The following is a 20,461-nucleotide window of genomic DNA, read 5'->3' on the forward strand; positions in this document are numbered from 1 at the left end:
CCTGTTCTTCCTGATCACCATGAGGTGAATGCCTCCTCTCTCATGTGCTGTCACCACCATGACCTCACCCCACCACAGACCCTGCTATGGTTTGGATATGAGGTATCCCCCCAAAACTCCTGTGTTAATGCAGGAGATGAAATGATTGAATTATGAGAGCTGTAACCTGATCAGTGGATTAATCCATTTGACTAATAATAGTTTACAGACTAACTGGGTGGTAACTGTCGGCAGACAGAATATGACTGAAGAAAGCAGGTTTTGGGGGGCCATTCCCTTGGGAATTATATCTTTGTCTCCCAGGCTCCTCTCTCTCTCTCTCTTGCTCACTCTCTCACTCTCTCACTCTCTGGCTCTTGCTCTCACTCTCTCTGCTCCCTAATTACTATATGCTGAACAGTTTTGTTCTGTCATGTCCTCTGGCCATGATGTTCCTCAGGTTCCAAGCAAGGAAGTCAGTCAAACATGGACTGAGAGCTCTGAAACTGTGAGCCAAAAATGAACTTTTCCTCCTCTAAATTGTTCTTGTCAGGTATCTTGGTCACCATGACACAAAGGTGACTAACTTGGTCCACAGAGTAACTGGACCAACCACGGACTAAAAGCTCTGAAACCATGAGCAAAATAAACCTTTCCTTCCTTAAGTTGGTTTTCTCAGGTACTTTGTCACAGTAATGGAAAGCTGACTAACACAGAAAGGCAATATCTGCACTTGAGTGGTGGAGAGGCAGTTGACTCTGAGCAGCCATTGTAGAGGAGTGAGCACCTTGCAGATGAACCAGTGGAGGGAGATATGAACTTCACAATATCCAGGCTTGAGACAACCTTAAGGGCCATTCTGAAGACCCAGACCCTGGATACCTTCTTTCATTAGAACAGTTACATAGGAGAACACTCAGTGTGTTGAGATAATTAACAATGACATCAAAAACAACAAAAATCTAAAAACAGAGATCTGAAATTCTTGGCATTTAAAGTGAAAATTCTCAATTTACATGTAAGGATAGATTAGAATGTGTAGGGGATCAGGGCTTTTGGTCTGCTTCCTATCCCTTCATACCTCTACCCAATAAAGCTTTGGGAAGAGAGAAGACCTGGAGATTAGGAAGCTATGGCTCACTTGGTTTGGATATATAAGTGAGGGGAGATTGTGGTGAAGGCCAGGGAGGTGACAAGTCTTTGTAGATGAGGGACTGAATATACAAATCAATAATAACCAGATCATGAGTGGAAATAAAACTCTGGCCCACAATAGAAAACAAACCCATTATCTATAGTAATCATCCCAGGAAATCAGCCTACTATCTAGAAGTCAGACAGTCTTACAGGAGGTCAGATCACTATTCTAGCAATTGGGGCCAGGAACAAAACTAGTAACTCCTATTAGTTAGCTTTCTGTCACTATAACAAAATACCTGAGATAACTGTCTTATAAAGAGAAAGGATTATTTTGACTTACAGGTTTGCAGGTTCCAGTTCATGATCTATCTATTGACCCCATTAGTTCTGGGCCTGTGGTAGGCAGCAGGGAGCACATGGCAACATGGTCAGGAAGCAAAGAAGAGTGAGGGGGAAGCTGGGATCCCACAGTCCCCTTCAAGTACACATTCCCAATCACCTAAAAACCTGCCATTAGGTCCCACCTCTTAAAGCTTCCACCACTTCCCAAAAGCACCTTCCTGGGGACTAAGCCTTTAATACATGGACTTTGAGGTATATTGAAGATCCAAACAATAGCACTACCATATAACAACTGACCTCAGTGACCCAGACTCAATTCACAATTAACAGCTCCCTAATTTTTGTCTCTGCCTCTATTTTAGGACCAACCAGAGGAAGTCAAATATGCAGCCCTCACTTATCACATAGGATACCTACTTCTAGTTAGTCCACCTATAGCTCCCATGCTAACAGCTCCCCAGGGCAGACCTGCAGCCTTCCCCTTTTTTCCAATAAAGCTTTTCCCACTCTTTTTCCTACTTTTGAGTTTCTGCAAAACACAAATGGCACTGACTAGGTCCCTTGCTTTGGTGAGTGCTGAATACCTAGACTGGGCTTGTTCCCATTCGGTTGGTCTCCATTGATGTCCATGTAGAGGAGTATCTTGGCACAACGTGGCAGCCTTAAGATCAGATGGAGGCATGACGTGCCTGAGCGGAGGAGTGCTGGAGATAGCTCCCTGATGTCTCTTGGCCCAGGAGGTAGAGATGCAAGAGGAAAATTCAGGGTAACCATTTAGTTTGAAATTCAGGTAAAAAATGAATAATTTTAAGCATAGACATGCCCCATGCAGTAATTGGGGACATACTTATGCTAAAAAATGTACTTATTATTTCTCTGGAATTTGAATGTAGCTGAGCATCTGTATTTTTATTTGCAAAGCCTAGTCATCCTATAAAGAGGGCAATTAGAAGTTCCCGTGTCCCATTCCCATAAGTGGAAATAAAAAGTGAAAGTGGGAGTGAAAGTGTGAGGGACTATAAAGGGATTTAAAGAGAGGAGGGGACACCATATCAGAGGTGACATGGATAGCCCTCCCAGGGATCGGAGCTGTATCAACAGATTGACGGGCTAGAAGGGGCCTGTCCAAGAACCACTGAGAAATGACTGTCGCCTTAGCCAGCAGTCTAGCAGGCTTATCCAGGTCGAGCAGATGCCTGTTCCTCATAAATGCTGTACCTACCTTAGTCCTGACACTGTTTGCCACCCTGTCCAAGCTCGGCACCAACCTCAGGAGGGCGGAAAGTGAACAGGAGAAATATACTGAAAACGACTGAGTGGTTAACACGCAATGAGATGTTTAGGCCTTCTGGGGCATTTCATCAACATGCTGAAATGTTGTTGACTTTCCAAAGACTGGGTTCATTTTCTGTCTCTCTAAATGGACACTCAATATATTAAAAAGTAAATGCAATGATCAGAAATTAATATTTTTACACGTAAATTTTTTGAGGTTTTCAAAAAATTCATACCCACCATATGCATGAGCTTTGGGTCACTTTGGGCACCTGCTATAGAGAGATATGACACCTTTTGAAAATCGAACTCTTCCCAGACCATCCTCTGACCTTGATTGACTCTCCTATCTGGTCATTTTCCAAGGAGTCATTTTCTCCAGAGAGATACAAGGAACATCATTTTATTTGGTCGGTATCTTAAAAATAATAGTGTTGCTTTTCTCATTTTCTAACTTTTACTCTACGTTGTGATACTGAACACACTTTCCAACCTTCAAGTTCACCCCTAGCCCTTAATGTTGACGAGCTACCTGGAGTCTTCGCTTGCACTCACTGTCTCAGCTCTTGTTGTGTTCTCCTTACTCTTCTTATGGAGTGAACAGAAGATGAGGACAGTGGTGACACCAGCCATCCCTGATGGAGGGCTTGCTGGATCACAGTTGCTTTCATACATATGTCACCATCTAGGTGACAGCCCTGTAAACTAGGTATCTTCGTCTCCTCTTGCAAATGAGCGAAGGGAGGCTCAGAGAGGTAAAGTGGCTTGCTCAAGGTAACACAGTAAGGGGTGAAGTGTGATTTAAATTAAGATTTGCCTTATCCTGGAGTCTATATTTACACTCTGACTTACTGCTCAGCTACCATGGTTCCCTAATTCACAGGAAATGTTTGTCCTTGGATTGGCTCTAATTATAGTTTTCCTAAAGAAGAATGTGTTGGATTCTTCTCCTGGCATGGATGGTACCTTTACCCTAAAGTGTCATTTATCAATAAACTCTAACATAGTGTCTGCTGTGCATCACACACTGGTATAAGCAATTTACAAATATTAACTTATTCAGTCTTTCCAAAAACCCCACAAGGTTAAGCATGTCATTGTTATTACTCTCATTTTACAGATAAGGAAAATGAAACCACAGAGAAGTTAAGTGACTTACCCAAGGTCACCCAGCCATTAAGTTGTGCAAAGTCAGGTTTCACACAGCCATGCACACAGGTCTCCTTCCTTTATAGATTTGGACTTACCATCCTAGCCCATCTCCTATTTCCTATTCAGAAATGAGATGGAGATGGGGCCAAGGGCTCAGGGTTTCCCCAAAGGAAGGTCCTGAATACAGTAAGTCTTTATAAATGTTCATCATGAAAGGAAAGCTAACATGGTCTAGCTGTAGCTCCTAACAACTCTGAGTTCTTTCTCAAAAACAATGCCCATGACCTCCATGAGGCTCCTTCTTTTGAAATTGGAAACCAAATTCACAAGAATCTTGTTGTTCTTTTTTTGTTGGTGTTTGTTTATTTGGTACTGGGGTTTGAATCCAGGGGCAACTCACCACACAGCTACAGCCTCATACACCCTTTTATTTATTTATTTATTTATTTTTACTTTGAAACAGGGTATCACTAAATTGCTGAGATTGGCCTTCAACTTGCAATCCTCCTGTTCAACCTCCCGAGTCACTGGGATTACAGGCATGAGCCACCATGCCCGCCATGATTCCTAGCGTTCTTAACTTTCCTCTCAATAGCTTCCTTCTCATCTCACTTCCTCTGATCTTAGCCAAACACATAGATCTGACTGCACAGGAGAGAGAATCCAACAGGTGAGAAAAATGCTGTCCTAGAGAAGCAATGTGGCTGCCCCAACATCAGAAGTTACAGAAAACCAGATAAAAAATCTCCACCTGTTAGAGTCACTTCGTTTTGACAAGATGCTGGACCTCCTACCTTTTAGAGGTTGCTACATGATAAAAAGCAGAGGCCTGGGACCGCTTTGGAGCTGTCTTCATAACTTGCCCCTGGTGATTCTCCAGTTGGGTCAGGGACTTGAAGGAACCAAGGGCAGGATGGAAGATTGTGGAGGGTAGGAAGGGAAACGCAGTGGAAAACTCCTCTCTTCTGCAGTTCTTCAAAGGAGATGCCCCAATCACGGCACAGTAGCCAGCAGTTAGCAGCCCTCTGCCATTGACTACTCAAGAAAACTTCAACATCTCCTTGACTTAATGAGCTGAAGTTTCCGTAGCTATAAACTAGCATGAATAATGGCATCTACCTTTCAGGATTGTTTGTGGGATGACATGTCACAGTGTATCTAAAAGACTAGGCCCACAATAACAGCTCAAGAAATGTTAACCAATGTAGAGCCAGATCTACCTGTGTCCATGGAGCTGAAGTGACCATTGGGGTCTGTAAACACCAACCGTCAGTTCTTGCAATCTGGTCTGAAGAATTCCAAGCAAGTCTCACATGGTAGCAGGCAGGAGTTTATTAGAAGGAAAAGGAAAAGGGGAAAAGGGACACTCTCAACGGAGAAAGGGAGAGAGTGGGTCCTCTCAGAGGAGAGGGACAGCGTGTCCCTCCTATATGTCAGTTTTATTGGGGGTCCCAGGGAAGTTTCCAGAGACTCCCTCCCAGGTCCACCCTGCAACTTTTAACTAACAGCAGGATTGAATCCAACCTGCAGGTTCCCTCTGCATATGGTCTTATCCCATGAAGGGGAGATTTTGCTATTATAATAGTATGCTAAAAACTCAAGGCAACTTAGCTTGGCCCAGGCTGACTGGTTCTAACTGGAACTTATTATTACAGATTTTTGTGGTTGGGGACTTCATTTCTAATTATCTTATCTTCCTGGGTCCTGGAATCTGGTCTGTGTAAAGGTCACAGAATCTCCCTTTAGGATAATTTCTCTTCTTCTTACTGACTGGGAAGAATCTTTGGGTCTGCCTTTTTCCTGCAGATAACAGGTAGTTTGCTGAGGAAGGCAGCAAATCCTATTGACTTCAGTCAGTCATGGCCAAAGTGACCTCAGGTGAAGTGCTTTTTACAACAAAGTATGTGGGTGGTGGTCAGCTTGAAAGGCCCAATCTATAAAATTAGACCCTTAACCTCATGTTCCCATTTCTCATGTCTGCCTACTACCTATCATTAACTACTATGGTAACAATTCTGAAAATATAAGGAAAAGAATAAAACTCAGTCTCATATTTCACAACAGGCATCTGATACCAGGTGTGGTGGGGTTTTGCTCATCCGTCTATCAATCAATGTGCAATAGTGGCATTTAATTCTGACACTATCTACTGGGAGAAGGCATCGGATCCCAGAGGTGGATAACTCAGTTCTCCAAACTTTTCACCCTATCCCCACTTCAGATATCAATCACAAGCCCAGGTTGTTTCACCTGTGCTTCTGACCCACAGGCTATAAATCTGAGTTCCCACAATCAGAGTTCACAGACTTAGTCACATTTACTGGCTTATAATAAAAGATATTACAAAGGATACAGATGAAGTGATGGGCAGAGTAGGACTGGGAGAAGGGACATGGAGTTTCCAGACTCTCCTGGGGCAACCCCTCTAGGAACCTTCAACTGTTCAGCCACTCAGAAGTTCTCTGGATCTTCTCTGTTTTTTTGTTTGTTCGTTTTTTGGAGGAAGAGGTTTCATTACTTAGATATGACTGATGAAATCATTGACCATTAGTGGTAGACCTAATCTTTACCCTTCTTTTCTCTACAGGGTTGGGGGCTGAGGCTACAAAGTCCCAGCCTTCTAATTCTGCTTCGTTATTTCTGGTGACCAGCCCCCATTCTGTAGCTAAACTAGAGGCTACCAGCTACCAGCCAACTTATTAGCATACAAAAAAAGACTCATCACTTTGAAGATTGCAAGCATTTTAGGAGTTATATGCCAGGAAATGAGGATGAGGACAGAATATATATTTCACCATGTCACAATAGACCCCAGTTTAAACACAACTTGCATTTTACAGGAGACCCATTGTAACCTATGAATTCAATGCTGTATTTCCCATTTTATGGATTAAACAAAAAAGATTTGAGCAAGTTAATTACTTACCTAAAACTTGGCACTAATAGAAATACAGAGGGGGACTCAAACCCTGATTTTCTGCCTGCCAATATCATGCTCATTACATTACCCAGAGTGTTAGCAGTCATCCCTCCTCACCCTCAGCATAACACACACACACACAACTTTGTTCCAACTTTGTCTTACTCTTAAGCTCTAGAGTACCAGCCCATACCATTTGGTAATTGGTTTCCAGAATCGCTCAGTCTAGTAGAAAAATACTGGGAGCTGAGGGTAGCCAGGCAGTTCATGAAGCCAGCCTTGGGGCTTTCACCAGTCATATCTTTGTTGCCAGAGACAAAAGCTCTAAAACTCAGTTGAAAAATCCAATGGGTGATGGCTGAGCCCAGCTCAGAGCATGAAAATCCTTATTCTGATCCTCAATATCGTATTCTCACAAGTGGCATCAATTCACTAAAAATAGAATGTTATTTCCCAAGATTAATAAAAAGAAAGAAAAAGTGAGGGAGGATGGGGAATGCAGCACTGGGCTAGGGAAGGGGGAAAAAAAGAAGGCAGACATTAAAATAGCAGCAAATGAACACCATGTAATTTCAAACAGTCGATAATGTCACACTGAAAGGTTGGTAATTCTGCTGAGATAATTGCTCTTCCCAAGATTACTGTCTTTACCAGAGAAGGAAATGATTGCTGTGTTTGAGAAATCACACTGTCTCCCACTTCACGAGACATGGCAGTGACTAATGAGAGACCAGGCTTTTGATTTGCAAATATTCCATCCATGCACCAGGTCTTTCAGGAGTAGAGAGACAGCTTTTTAGAGAAGTCTTGGGATGATTCAGCCTTTGGTGTCACCTTTCATTTTCAAGGAAGTCAGGGTGACACCATGGAGCTAGAGTGCACAAATTTTGGTTTGACACCAGAGTCTCAAGTTGTTCAGTCTTTGCTGCTTCTTCAGAACAAATCTCCAAATGTGTGTTGACTGCAGAGATGATGATTTGATTAGTTAATCTCTTGGATCCCATGCAGTACTCCAAGTCCCATGCTGGGAATCTCCTTGAAGTCTTGATAGGGTTAAGAACAATACAGTAGGCACAATAAAGACCTCCCCAAAATGTCCATGTCCCAGTCCCTGGAAACTGTGGACATGTTACCTACCTGGCAGAAGGGATGTTGCAGATGTGATTACATTTAAGGATCTTAAACTAGGAAAACTATCTTGGATACATTGGACTACATTGGATTATATTGCATGGAACCAATGTCAGTGCAAGGGTCCTTAAAAGATAGAAGAGTGAGGTAGAAGAGTCAGAGAAGAAGACATGGCAAAGGAGCAGAGGGTGGATAAAGGGAAATGATTGCTCACTTTGACCAGTCAAGGAGTACAGGAGCCTATAAAAGCTGGAAAAGTCAAGAAAATGAATTTCCCTCAATTTTCTTCTCCAACTAGCCCTGCCAACAGTTTGATTCTAGCAGATAGAGAGCCTGGATTGAGTTAGGCCTGTATAGACTCCTAACAGCACCTCTTACTCACGAGTAGAGAGCCATTTGGACTGAGTTCCTCTATAATCTCCAGAATTGCAAGATAGTACCAGGAAGGGTATCTCCTGCCCTGATACCAGCCATCGAGGCATCCATGATGCCAAGGCTAACACCCAGGGATCCATTTGCCTCACTTTCACTAACCTGGAATATCAAGACTACATCATGAGATCAACAAAGAGAAAGGCCAGTAATTACCTTTCTGGTCACTCTAGACAACTAATGCACATAATTTAGGGCTTATGCATGCATTTTCCAGCTCTCAAGTACATAGACCAACTAGCATTAACAAAAAAACTAATATTTATTGAGTGTTTATGTAATACTTTATTTTAGATTAAAAATGGTTCTAGAAAAGTTAAGAGTCATCATGAGTAAAAGGTGCTTGGGACTCTATCCAGGCCTACCTCAATCCGGGTCCCAAACCATTTTCCAGAATTTATTTCCCAACTTTCAGATTCCTTATGTACCATAGTATCCAGTAAAAGGACCAGAATCTCCAGTGGGACAGTGTTTTCCAACTTTGGCAGGCATTAGAATCATATCAAGAACTTGTTAAAACAGATTCCTAGGCCATCTAGATATTCTAATTCAGTATGCCTGGGGAGAGGATTGGGATATTGTTTTCCTAGTAAGTATCTAGGTGATTTCAATGCCGAAGGCGCACACTTTTCCACACTTTCAGTAACCAGGCCCTGAAAGCCATCCCATCTCAGCCCCACCTCTAGGATCAGCCCAGCCACACTGGCATCATAATTGAGCCTTAATCCTCTTCCATGACTAAACAAACTTTTTGCCAAAGCAGAATAAATGGGATTTCTTTTCATAGGGACATTGAGAAAAATAGATGCAAAGACCTGACCTGCATGAACTATATAGTGGTCCCATGTTTTTTCCAAGACTTAAACTTGTCCAGACTTTTTATGCTGCTTACATAATAACAAAACTGCCTTATATTTGCTTAGCATTTTTCAAATAAAGTATTTTTTCATGTATCTTGAGATATAGCCTAAATTCATAAGAATATCTTATGCAGTGTGGGCTGTCATCAAGGTAGAAAAAGCCACAGAATATAAAATACTTAGCTTGCGACTTCCTTGGTCTGGGAGCATGAGCAGAAAGTTAGAAACTAGGAACTGCAGTTGTTACTGAGAAAGCCAGACACCATTCAAACATCTCTAACCCTAAATAGCAGGAAAGGTATTCGTTCACAATTTCATAGTCAGGAGGTTTTCATGCTATCTGAGTGAATACTATAGTAAGATATTTGAGAGAGGAAGAGAGGGACATAAGGGGGAAAAAAGAGAGAGAGAAACAATGAGAGCACAGTTCTAACTCTCCAGCTTGTCGGTGGAGGAGAGATAGGCAGGGAAGGAAAGGAGAGAGGGAAAACCACTTCCTCACCAGGGCAAGCTGTTCCTTGAGCCTCCCAGCCACTGGGTATTTAGGTCATCTCACTCTCTCTGTTAGTCCTCTGAAAATGCACTGGACCCATTAATGAATTTATTCCTGGATTATTTCTAGTGGGGAGGAAGGGAGAAAAAGCCAAGCTCCAGATGTGAGTGCTGATTTGTGAATGGTCTCTCATCTTAATCCTTCTGGATAGGAAATCCTGGGAGGTCTCTCTCTTGATCTGGGTCAATGCAAGCATAATCTCTCTGCTCCTCTACCCTCACCCACTTGGGCTGATCTTCCTGCCTACCTACTTCATTCTACCTCTTCATTCAGTAAATCAATGATCTCCAGTCCCCAGCAAATACACATGTTTTGTACACTTGTTTCGTTCACCCAACCTTTGGATTTCCATCGAACAGGAAAGGAAGGTCACTTCCAGGGCTTCCTTCCCAAAGTGTCAGAGTGAGGGGCAAGTGAGAAGGGAAGGAGAGGGAAAGGAAGAACACCTTCTCCCCTCGTTAAAATATTTTTTGCTACAGATCTTAGAGGTGAATGCATCTGTTTAGAGGATTCAGTGAGAGAATGTTACTCTTCTTTCTGCTGATTGATACTGATTGATACATTACCAATTATTGCTGATCATATAGCCTTGCAGTGTGCATTTAACATTAATGTACCATAGAACTGCACCCTTCATAATAGCAATAAGATCCAGCTTACCAAGGATCATGTCAATCAAGTTTTCCTTTTTTTTTTTTTTAAATTTGAAAAGAAGAGCACTTTGGTTGATTTTGACCACACGGCCTTCTCTTTGGCTCTCCCTGGTCCAGCCTGAGAAGTCCTGAACCTGCTCCCCAGACCAATGACCCTTCCATGTTCCCTTAGAAAGATGCTGTTAGGGGAGGTGAGAGAAAACAAGTCTTCCCCAATCTGAGGTTGACAGCATCCGTGATGGAGGAGGTACAACAGTGGTTTGATTACTTTCCTTTTTTTTTTTTTTTTTTTTTTTTTTTTTTGTGGTGCTGGGGATTTGAACCCAGGGCCTGGTGCTTGCAAGCAAGCACTCTACCAACTGAGCTATATCCCCAGCCCCTATTTTCCCTTTTTAATGGAAGGGAGATTCAAGGACCCAGAGCAGAGATGTAATCAGGGTAATCTGGAATAACTCTTTTACCAGAATGATAGAAAAGGGAGCATGGAGGCCCATTGTAAAGTGTGCTCCTCTTACTTTATGAAATCCAAACTCCCTCAGTGGTACCAGGGGTTTGGCTGGTGGAGCCCCCAGAGCTAAGTGGAGATGCATGCCAAGTGTGGTCCTTGCAAAATGGTCCCATTTGTCCATCTTATCAAGTGAAAGGAGAAGTAGGCTGAGCCCTGAGACTTGGGCTGTGTGATTGGTAGTGTTAGTTGGCTTGCAGTATTTCAGTGCAGGTTCTTACCAGGACTCTCTTCAGGGCCCAAGGGCAGCTCTGATGTGGCTCCCATGGCTGTCAATCACTTCAAAGAGGAGGGGCAAAATCCATGTTTGACAGGCAAGAGATGAATGGCATAATTAAAATCAAAGGGAGGGCAAGGGGTATGGGGGAAGGAATGATAGTAGAGTGAAACAGAGATTATAACCTCATGTGCATGTATGACTGCATGCTTGATGTGATCCTGCAGTATGTATAATCAGAAAAATGAGAGATTACACTCTATTTAGGTATCAAAATATATAAATGCATTATACTGCCATGTACAATTAGAACAAATAAAATTTAAAAAAAAATTAATACCAAATTTTATTTTCACCTCCTCCTTGTCTCTTTAAATTTTGTCCAGAAGTGGAAGTTTTCCCCTTGAACTAGGTGAAAATTCAACAGGTCTTCATGTTTTTGTTTGGCTCTGATATAAAAAACAAAGTTACAGTAACGTTAGGTCTCAAACACTAGGAATTAAATTGTGCAACCCAATATACTAAATTATGTTTTACCTACAGAGTTGCTTTTATCTATACAATTGAGGTGGCTTGTGCAGCAATAGATAATGCAGGGATATATATCTGAACAAAAGACCAGAGAAAATTAAATTCACCACTTAGCCTAGTTAGCCATTTAAATGAGTCTTCAGTTTTTCTGGTTCAGGTGTTTCCACAACCACTTTCAGTATTGAACTAATTTCAGATACCACTTTTCATTCCTATCCCTCAGTTTCCCCTTCCTGCCTGAACCAACAGCTGAGTTTCTTTCTCTTAGTTCAATTGCATTCTGCAAGTGTCTATTGAAATGCATGATGTGAATTTAGCACCATGTTTGGTGTTGTAAGGAAAATCAGATGACTAAATAGTAGTCCCTGGTTTTATGATCTCTGTCTCTCTGTATTGATCATCTACTGTCCATTTATCTATTGATATATAAACAGATGATAGATAAATAGATTGACAGGTAGATAGATAAATGGTGTGGAAGATACCAGTTAGAGATAAGATAGATACATACATGTCCATGAAGATTAAAACAAAGATATATTCTAGTAGGAATGGAGGGAATAAGGGTCTAAAATGAGCAATAGACAGCTAAAATAGAAGTATATGGGAACATTTGCTTTAACAGAGAAACAAGCAAAGAATCTGAATATGGAAGAAATAAACTATTATGATATTTTGCTTGGGAGATGGTGAAATGTGACCAAGCAAGCTCTCCATGACCTGGTGTTTATCTTTTTGTCTGACCCACACAGAACTCTTCCTTGGCCCTCTGCGTCAACTACATTAGCTTTATTTTGTTTCTCAAGCCATTTCTGCCCCTTTCTTTCCTGGTCTCAGGACACACTCTTTCTTCTACCTGAAATAACTTGTCTTCCCCCATTACAACCTCAGGAAATCTTCCCTGGGCCCTAGATGGAGTTAGGCTCCCTACTATTCTCACAATACCCTGTATTCTAGTTGGTGCCAATCAACATTGTAACAAAACAATCAATGTAAAATTAGATGCTCAGGGTCTTTTGCTTTCCCTAGGATGTACTACCAAGAGACATTTGAACTGCATCTATCCTGGTCATCAGTATATTACCAGTACCCTGAAGCACAGTGTACAATGACTTGTACATTTCAGGTACTCCATAAATATATTAGAAGTAGGTTAATAAATTTGGCATTTTGGATTGTTTCTCCTCCTCCTTTTCTGCCTTTCCTTCTCTTCTAGTCCATCTCTCCCTTCCTTCAATACCTGACTTAAAATCATTTCTTTTCTCTTTGGTTCCGTACTCTGTCCAAGTTCTCCTATCATCTGCTAGGACCAGTCCATTGAATTAACAGAAGACCTCCCATTTGTTCTCCTCTGTGCATGTCATTCTGGGGACATATCTAGAAATTGAAAGAACTGCTTGAAACATTGTTTGAACCTCATCTGAGATGAGGTCGACTCACAGATCAAATAGTGATCTGTAGTCAGGAACAGCAGCATCACTTGGAAGCGTGTTTGAAATGTAGTCTAAAATGCACACCAGATCAGACTGCATTTTAACAAGATCCTGAGGTGATGGTACACTTTTAAACACTGCTAAAAAAAAAGAGCATATTTCCTAGGAGTAGATGTGTAGAAAAGAAGGCAGATTTCAGTTATGTGATGTGTCCTCTGGGGAGAAGACACAGAGATGGAATGCAAGAGGTTTATTGGGAGATGATTTGTAAGACAAAAGGGATAGGAAGCAGAATTCCTTAGGTACAGCATTCAGGCAATGATACTGATCTGAGACTTGTGAAAGGAAAGAGTGAGACAGGTTGGTCAGGGAGAGCCTCAGTCTACAACACAGATCTTGCAGTGTTGGCCAACCCAATGGGGACATTCAGAACAAACTGTTAAGGGAATTCTGCATTGGGCAGAAGTGGCCAGGTCCTTGCAACTCTGCTGTGCTCCATTACTCGCAGAGGGGGAGTGTGGCTTCTACTGGAAAGGGGAGGCAGAGTCAGCAGGTGCTGACAGGTGGGGACTGTCGATTAACTGTATTCCTGCAGCTGAGAACAAAGTTCTTTTTTAAGGGAGATCTCCATGGCTGTCACATGTGACATCTGAAGGTAATTTTGCAAGAAACCTGGGAGATGTGGTAAATGCACAGGAAGCCAGTTTAAGAAAATACCACATTAAAGGAGGCCTGACTTAAGTGCTTTTGCAGGACTGTTTATGTTGTACTCTGATTCTTCAGGGAATAGTCTTCCCAAAGGCACCTAGAAGACAAACTCCAGAGACTTTTTCCCCTGGGGAACCCAAAGGGGATTAATATGGCATTTACAAGATGCTCGAGTCAGTAAACAGGACACAGTGGTCATAGGTATCTGACCTCACCCTTCCTTCACAAGCTCAGCAGGGGCAGACCTGATCCTGACTGGCAACTTTAAAAAGCCACAGAACAACAAAAGGAGGAGGGCACAGTTCAGTGGTAGAGCACTTGCCCAGTATGCACAAGGCCCATCCTCAAGAACCTAGGTTCAATCCCCACCTCTCTTCCCCCCAAAAATAAAAGTGGAGATGGAGCAGAGATGACAGGTTTAGAGGAGAAGAATACAAGTCCCTGTGGTTAGCCAGTGATACCTCCACCTACTGATTTTCACATTCATTTCCTTCTTCATTTGTATATCTACAAAGACAGCACAGAGTCACACACAACAAAAACATTTACATGGACCAGATTCACAGCAACTCTGGCACAAGCTACACCCTGCTATTCCAATAACAATTTGTACACCCAGAACCAAATTTCTAATCATCCCCCTCTGTAGATACATTTATAGACTAGAGGCTGTAACATATAAATCTCCAAACACTATACAGGTACAAAAACAGACAATCTAATCAGACATTCAAAAATACAGTGACTATGGTCATTTAAAATCAAGAATCTGTAAGCTGTGTTTGGAACTGCCAGACATTCCTCAAAAGATTTCTCTCGGTTATTGAGGCCCACTAAAACTCCAGGGACAAGGGAAAGGGCAGGGGATGATACCCTCATGTCCTAGCCTAAAGGACTGAAATGTTCTTTCAGTCTTCCTCCTGCTTTCTGCAGTAGGAAACTCATGCTCTCAGGTCAGATGTTGGTGTTTGTATCTGGAAAGAGGATTAAGAATTTCTGGAGAGGAGTGGAGCAAGGGAACAAGGGCCCAAACTCTGAAGACTTGGGCTTGAATCCCCAGCTTCATCACTTTCTACTTTGGGGACCTTGGGCATATTAGCCCATCTGTCTGTGCCTCTGTTTCTTCATTTATAAAATGGAGACAAAAATAATACTCGCAAAATAGGTTGCTGTAGGAATACATGAGTTAATACTTGTAAAGAACTAAGAATGGGTTGATGCATACTCAGAGCAAAGTGATTCCCTCTCATCATTAACCCCTCACCCCATCTCCCTACACAAAGCTCCATGCAGTGGCTATCTGTAAGGTTCGCCAGGCAGGATCAGCCCTCACCAGGATTTTTAAGTCCTTCTTCCCATTCCAGTTACAATATTTGCAAATGAGATTTGGTTGAGAGGGCGGGGGGTTGTGGCAGGGTTATGGAGACCAGACAGCTCATCTCATTATGGGACTGCCGGCCTGGGGCTGCCTTTGGATCTGTCCTGGTTGACTACTGCTGTCTTCCCAAAGAAGATATCATTATAAAATAAATGACCACTCAGCTCAAAGCCTAGTGCTTTCATTGCATGGCTTTCATTGCATGATTTTCCCTCGGGTCCATTCGGCTTTCAGCGGGTTCCCAGGTGAACTGCAATGCAGAGCTGTTCTCATCTGGTTGCCCAGGGAGTTTGGGCGCTCTCGGTACAACCTGTTCCTCTCCCTCCCAGCTCCCTCCCTCTCTTCTTCCCTCCGCGGTATTATGCCCTTCACGTCTCCCTCCCTTCCCTAGCCCAGGGCCCCAGCTGCGCCCTCTTGGGAGACACCCGCTGCAAGGATACTAAGAAGGGAAGCAGGAGAAGAAGGCGGGGGAGGCGCAAAGGGTGGAGGCCGTGCTGCTGCGCAGCCAGAGAGGGGCGGCTGAAGGTTGCATCTGTTGGAAGGAGGCTTTTCGGCTGCCTGGTAACCGACTGCCAGAACAGAAAAGAGAGAGAGAGAGAGAGGAGCAGAGAGTAGGGCAGCGGCTCTTGACGTCAGGACCAAGCTAGCAGATCGTGCCAGCAACTCCAGCCCGCCCCAAAGCCAGACCCAACCGACCTCGGGAAAGGAGCCGGACAAGAGGTGCAGGCGGAACCTGAGTCAGGGGCGCGAGAGCCCTTCGGTTGGGGCGCAGCATGCCCCCTGCCCCCGGGCCATGGAGATCGCCCTGGTGCCCCTGGAGAACGGCGGTGCCATGACCATCAGAGGAGGAGGTGAGGCAAGAGCAGGCTGTGTGCAGACCGGAGGAGAGCTTCGGTGCCACCCGACGGCTGGGCTCAGTGATGGGCATAAAGAGCAGGCTGCAAGGGGGAGCAGCGTGCAGAGGGGCACGGATCCAGGAGGGCGACCTTTGCCACCGCTGCCTCAGGAGCTGCCTCATCCTAGACGGCCCTCTCCAGAGGATGAGGAGGGAGAAGGCGACCCCAGCCTGGGCATGGAGGAGGACCAGGTACCGGTACCGGGCGCGGGGGCCCTTCACCACCAGCGAGTCCTCATAAACATCTCTGGGCTGCGCTTCGAGACGCAGCTGGGCACCTTGGCACAGTTCCCCAATACGCTCCTGGGGGACCCAGTCAAGCGTCTGCGCTACTTTGACCCTCTGAGGAACGAGTACTTCTTCGACCGCAATCGGCCCAGCTTCGATGGCATCCTCTACTACTATCAGTCCGGAGGTCGCCTGCGGAGGCCAGTCAACGTCTCCCTGGACGTGTTCGCAGATGAGATCCGCTTTTACCAGCTAGGGGACGAGGCCATGGAGCGCTTCCGAGAGGACGAGGGCTTCATTAAGGAAGAGGAGAAACCCCTGCCCCGCAATGAGTTCCAAAGGCAGGTGTGGCTTATCTTCGAATACCCAGAAAGCTCCGGGTCTGCACGGGCTATTGCCATTGTATCGGTCTTAGTCATTCTCATCTCCATCATCACCTTCTGCTTGGAAACCCTGCCTGAGTTCAGGGATGAACGCGAGCTTCTTCGGCATCCTCTGATTCCTCACCAGCCTTCTGTGCCCTCCTCAGGGGCCAATGGAAGCCGGGCCATGGTACCTCCCTCTGGCCCCACGGTGGCCCCACTCCTGCCTAGGACATTGGCAGACCCTTTCTTCATTGTAGAGACCACATGTGTCATCTGGTTCACTTTCGAGCTGCTTGTACGCTTCTTTGCCTGTCCCAGCAAGGCAGAGTTCTCCAGGAACATCATGAACATCATTGATATTGTGGCCATCTTCCCTTACTTCATTACCCTGGGCACTGAACTGGCAGAACAACAGCCAGGGGGTGGAGGAGGGGGTGGCCAGAATGGGCAGCAGGCCATGTCCCTGGCCATCCTCAGGGTGATCCGCCTGGTTCGGGTGTTCCGCATCTTCAAGCTCTCCCGCCACTCCAAGGGGCTGCAGATCCTGGGGAAGACCTTGCAGGCCTCCATGAGGGAGCTGGGGCTGCTCATCTTCTTCCTCTTCATTGGAGTCATCCTCTTTTCCAGTGCAGTCTACTTTGCGGAAGCTGACAACCAGGGGTCTCACTTTTCCAGCATCCCTGATGCCTTCTGGTGGGCAGTAGTCACTATGACCACCGTGGGCTATGGGGACATGAGGCCCATCACTGTGGGTGGTAAGATCGTGGGCTCTCTGTGTGCCATTGCTGGGGTCCTTACCATTGCCCTACCTGTGCCAGTCATTGTCTCCAACTTCAACTATTTCTACCATCGGGAGACAGACCATGAAGAGCAAGCAGCCCTGAAGGAAGAGCAAAGCAGCCAGAGACGGGGGTCTACTCTGGACTCAGGAGGGCAAAGGAAGGCCAGCTGGAGCAAGGCTTCCCTCTGCAAGGCTGGGGGGTCCCTGGAGAATTCCGACAGTAACCGAAGGGGTAGCTGCCCCCTAGAGAAGTGCAATCTCAAGGCCAAGAGCAATGTTGACTTGCGGAGATCTCTATATGCCCTCTGCCTGGACAGCAGCCGGGAAACAGACTTGTAAAGGGAGGCAGCAGAGGGGGGAATAGGGGTAGCCTCCTGAGGCTGGGGACCTACTTCATACCGCAGAGTATTCCAAGCCCACTTCGTTACTGAAGTCTTTCTCTCTCCTTTCTGTTCTTCTCTTCCTCCCACTCTCTAACTGCCCATTTTCCCTCTTTTTTCCATGACCACAAGGGTTGCCTATTTTTAAAAAGTACCACATTCCATGACGCAGGAGCTGTTGAAATGGTGAGCACTGTGAGATGGATGTATTTGTAGCCAGTTTCCTATACCCAGCAGAGGGATAACCCAAACAAAAATGACTTTAAATAGCTCACATCCCAAGAGATTTTGTAGCCCTCCCCATCCATGTGTTCCAAATTTGTTTTACAAATTATTATATTTGTGTATAGGAGAAAATATTGTTTTATGGCTGGTAAGTGGATTTTTGCACTGTAGTTCAGATGGAGAATATTTGGATTTATTCTCAAGATATATGTTAAATTTGTAGAAAAGAGTTTTGTGATGTTTTCCTGGGATACTCAGAGCCAGAGACCCTGGCATGGCTGTTCTGATTCCTGTGTCTTCAAGTCTCTCTTTTCTGGGATGTGATATGAGTGCTTTGTGTCCAGAGTAAGGAATGTTCTGAAAAAAGGGCAAATCTGACTTTTTCTGTGAGCCTTAAATGATTCTTATAACTTTCTTTGAAAATCATTTTGATGGTGTTAGAGGAAGACTTCTGATAATCCATTCTTCTTATTTTTATCCCAGGAAATAAATTGTGACTTGGTTCAGGCAAGTGTTAGTTTTTCTACAGCCAATATTTTTTTTTTTTTTGAACTTTTAAGATAATAGTCTTTCACTTGTTATTTCTGGTTTTGAAGTCAGAGCAAATGCCTGGACTGGGGATAGAAAACTTGAAAGCTACTGATGGTTCTCTCTAAGCCTCTTAGGAGAGGGTGGGTGGATTCAGTTTATCTCAGGCTGCATTTGACATGGATACACTGCAATATGCTGTCTGATGTGAAGTATCAGAAACCCCATGAGTATGGAATGTGGAGTGGGCTAAAAGGAAAAGGGTGGTGAGCAGACCCTGCAATCCAGCCTTGGTTCACTGTGGTCAGATTTCTGAAGTGTCCTTTTCTGCAGGTTTTAAGACCTTCTTGGCACTGCTCTCAATAGCTCTGAGAAACAAATCTCATTTTCACAGGTATGGAGTCTGTTCACAAAAGCACAGACCAGTGTGAAAGTCACACAGGGAGTAGTGCCTGATGTCCACTGCCCTATGACAAGGCAGAGGAGTGAGCAAAGCTTTTAGGTAGAAGTAGCAGCAAGAGGCAAGGGGAAGGATTTGCCTGTTCCCATTAAAGATTGGTTTTGACAGCTTGTAGCCTTGCCCTGAGTAATCCCTGAACTCAAAACAAATCTCTTTGTTCCCTTTATACCGAATGGTTGTGGCAAAGCATGACAGTAGGAGTAACCCCGGCTTCGATATCTCTCTGGAATTAGCTATCAGGATTCCTGCCGCTGCTTTTCCTGCTGGATAATCCAAAGACTGGTTGTTTTCCAGTCTCATCAGGGAGGGCTGGTGGCCCATAATTACAGATCTTCCACCCCAACCATGGGCTTAGTGATTGATTCCGAGTGTATGTCCAGGTTGTCTCTGTGGTTGAAGGAGGATCCACTAAATCCATGTCTGGGAAGTGTGGATTTAAATAAGATACAATAATAAAAGCCAGTGTCTGTGAATGCCCTGAGTCATTTCCAGTCAAGAGCTGTTAACAGCTGATCTGAGGAGGAAACAGAAGGATCGGACAGGCAGGGTTCTGTTGTTTTTCATTACATACTAAAGCAAAGGAAGAAGAACAGAGACACTCTATTTGTTTCTGATTTACAGTCTGCTTGAAAGCAGGGAATCTTGCCAAAGCTCAATTCCACACAGTCTCACCTTCAAGCCCTCTATGTCTTTAAAACTAATGCTTGTGGTTTAGCACTGACATAGTGATTGTGACTGGCTGATAACCCCTAGACCTCTATGTTCCCTAAAAACAAAAACAAAAACAACAACAATGTCACCACCTTCCACCTGAAGGGCCCCCTTCCTTTAAGCTTAAGGAACACAGAGCACCCAGGTCATGGATGTGTCCCTCTGCCTGACTAGGTGTTGTTCCATCCAAATGGACTTCATCTTTAAAATGTCCAATGAGTGGGTACAATCTTATACACATTCTCAGCAATAGCAAGAAGGAAATGAGAAAGTGAAGCCCCACATTTTCAAGGGACTGGAGGCAGTATCTCAAGTCAGGTTTACAAAGGGGATCAAGATGGTTTAAGAGGGAACCCTGGAGTCTATCCAGCACACCAGTCCCCTATTATAGCCTCCTACCCTAGGGGGTCAGTGACATGGGACCTTCCTGGGAGGAGAACTCACTAGACAGTTCGAAGTGCTTCAATATCTTCGTATTCTCAGTGCACTTGTTGCTATGATTCTGGAAACTGCTCCAATCTTCAACTCCAGTCGTCATGGTTTGCCTTTGTATGTCATTAGCGGGAAAGCAATCTGAATGTCAAGGCACTTCCCCAAGCCAATTGAGGTAAGGAGCCCCTTCCCGTCCTCTGCTACCCTCCTTTCTCTGCCATCACTGATTTTCCATAGACTTTACCTT

The 20,461-nt window shown here is 44.3% G+C and overlaps 1 protein-coding gene across 1 annotated transcript; it reads left to right on the forward strand.

The window, feature by feature from the left end:
* Positions 1-15,638: 15,638 nt before the first annotated feature.
* Positions 15,639-19,181, forward strand: KCNA5 (potassium voltage-gated channel subfamily A member 5). Its single transcript, XM_079142772.1, has one exon. The coding sequence runs from the start codon at positions 16,003-16,005 to the stop codon at positions 17,815-17,817; it is 1,815 nt and encodes a 604-aa protein (XP_078998898.1). The 5' UTR covers positions 15,639-16,002; the 3' UTR covers positions 17,818-19,181.
* The last annotated feature ends 1,280 nt before the right edge of the window (positions 19,182-20,461 follow it).

Source organism: Sciurus vulgaris (assembly GCF_902686455.1).
Source record: "Sciurus vulgaris genome assembly, chromosome: 5".
Lineage (NCBI taxonomy): Eukaryota > Metazoa > Chordata > Mammalia > Rodentia > Sciuridae > Sciurus > Sciurus vulgaris.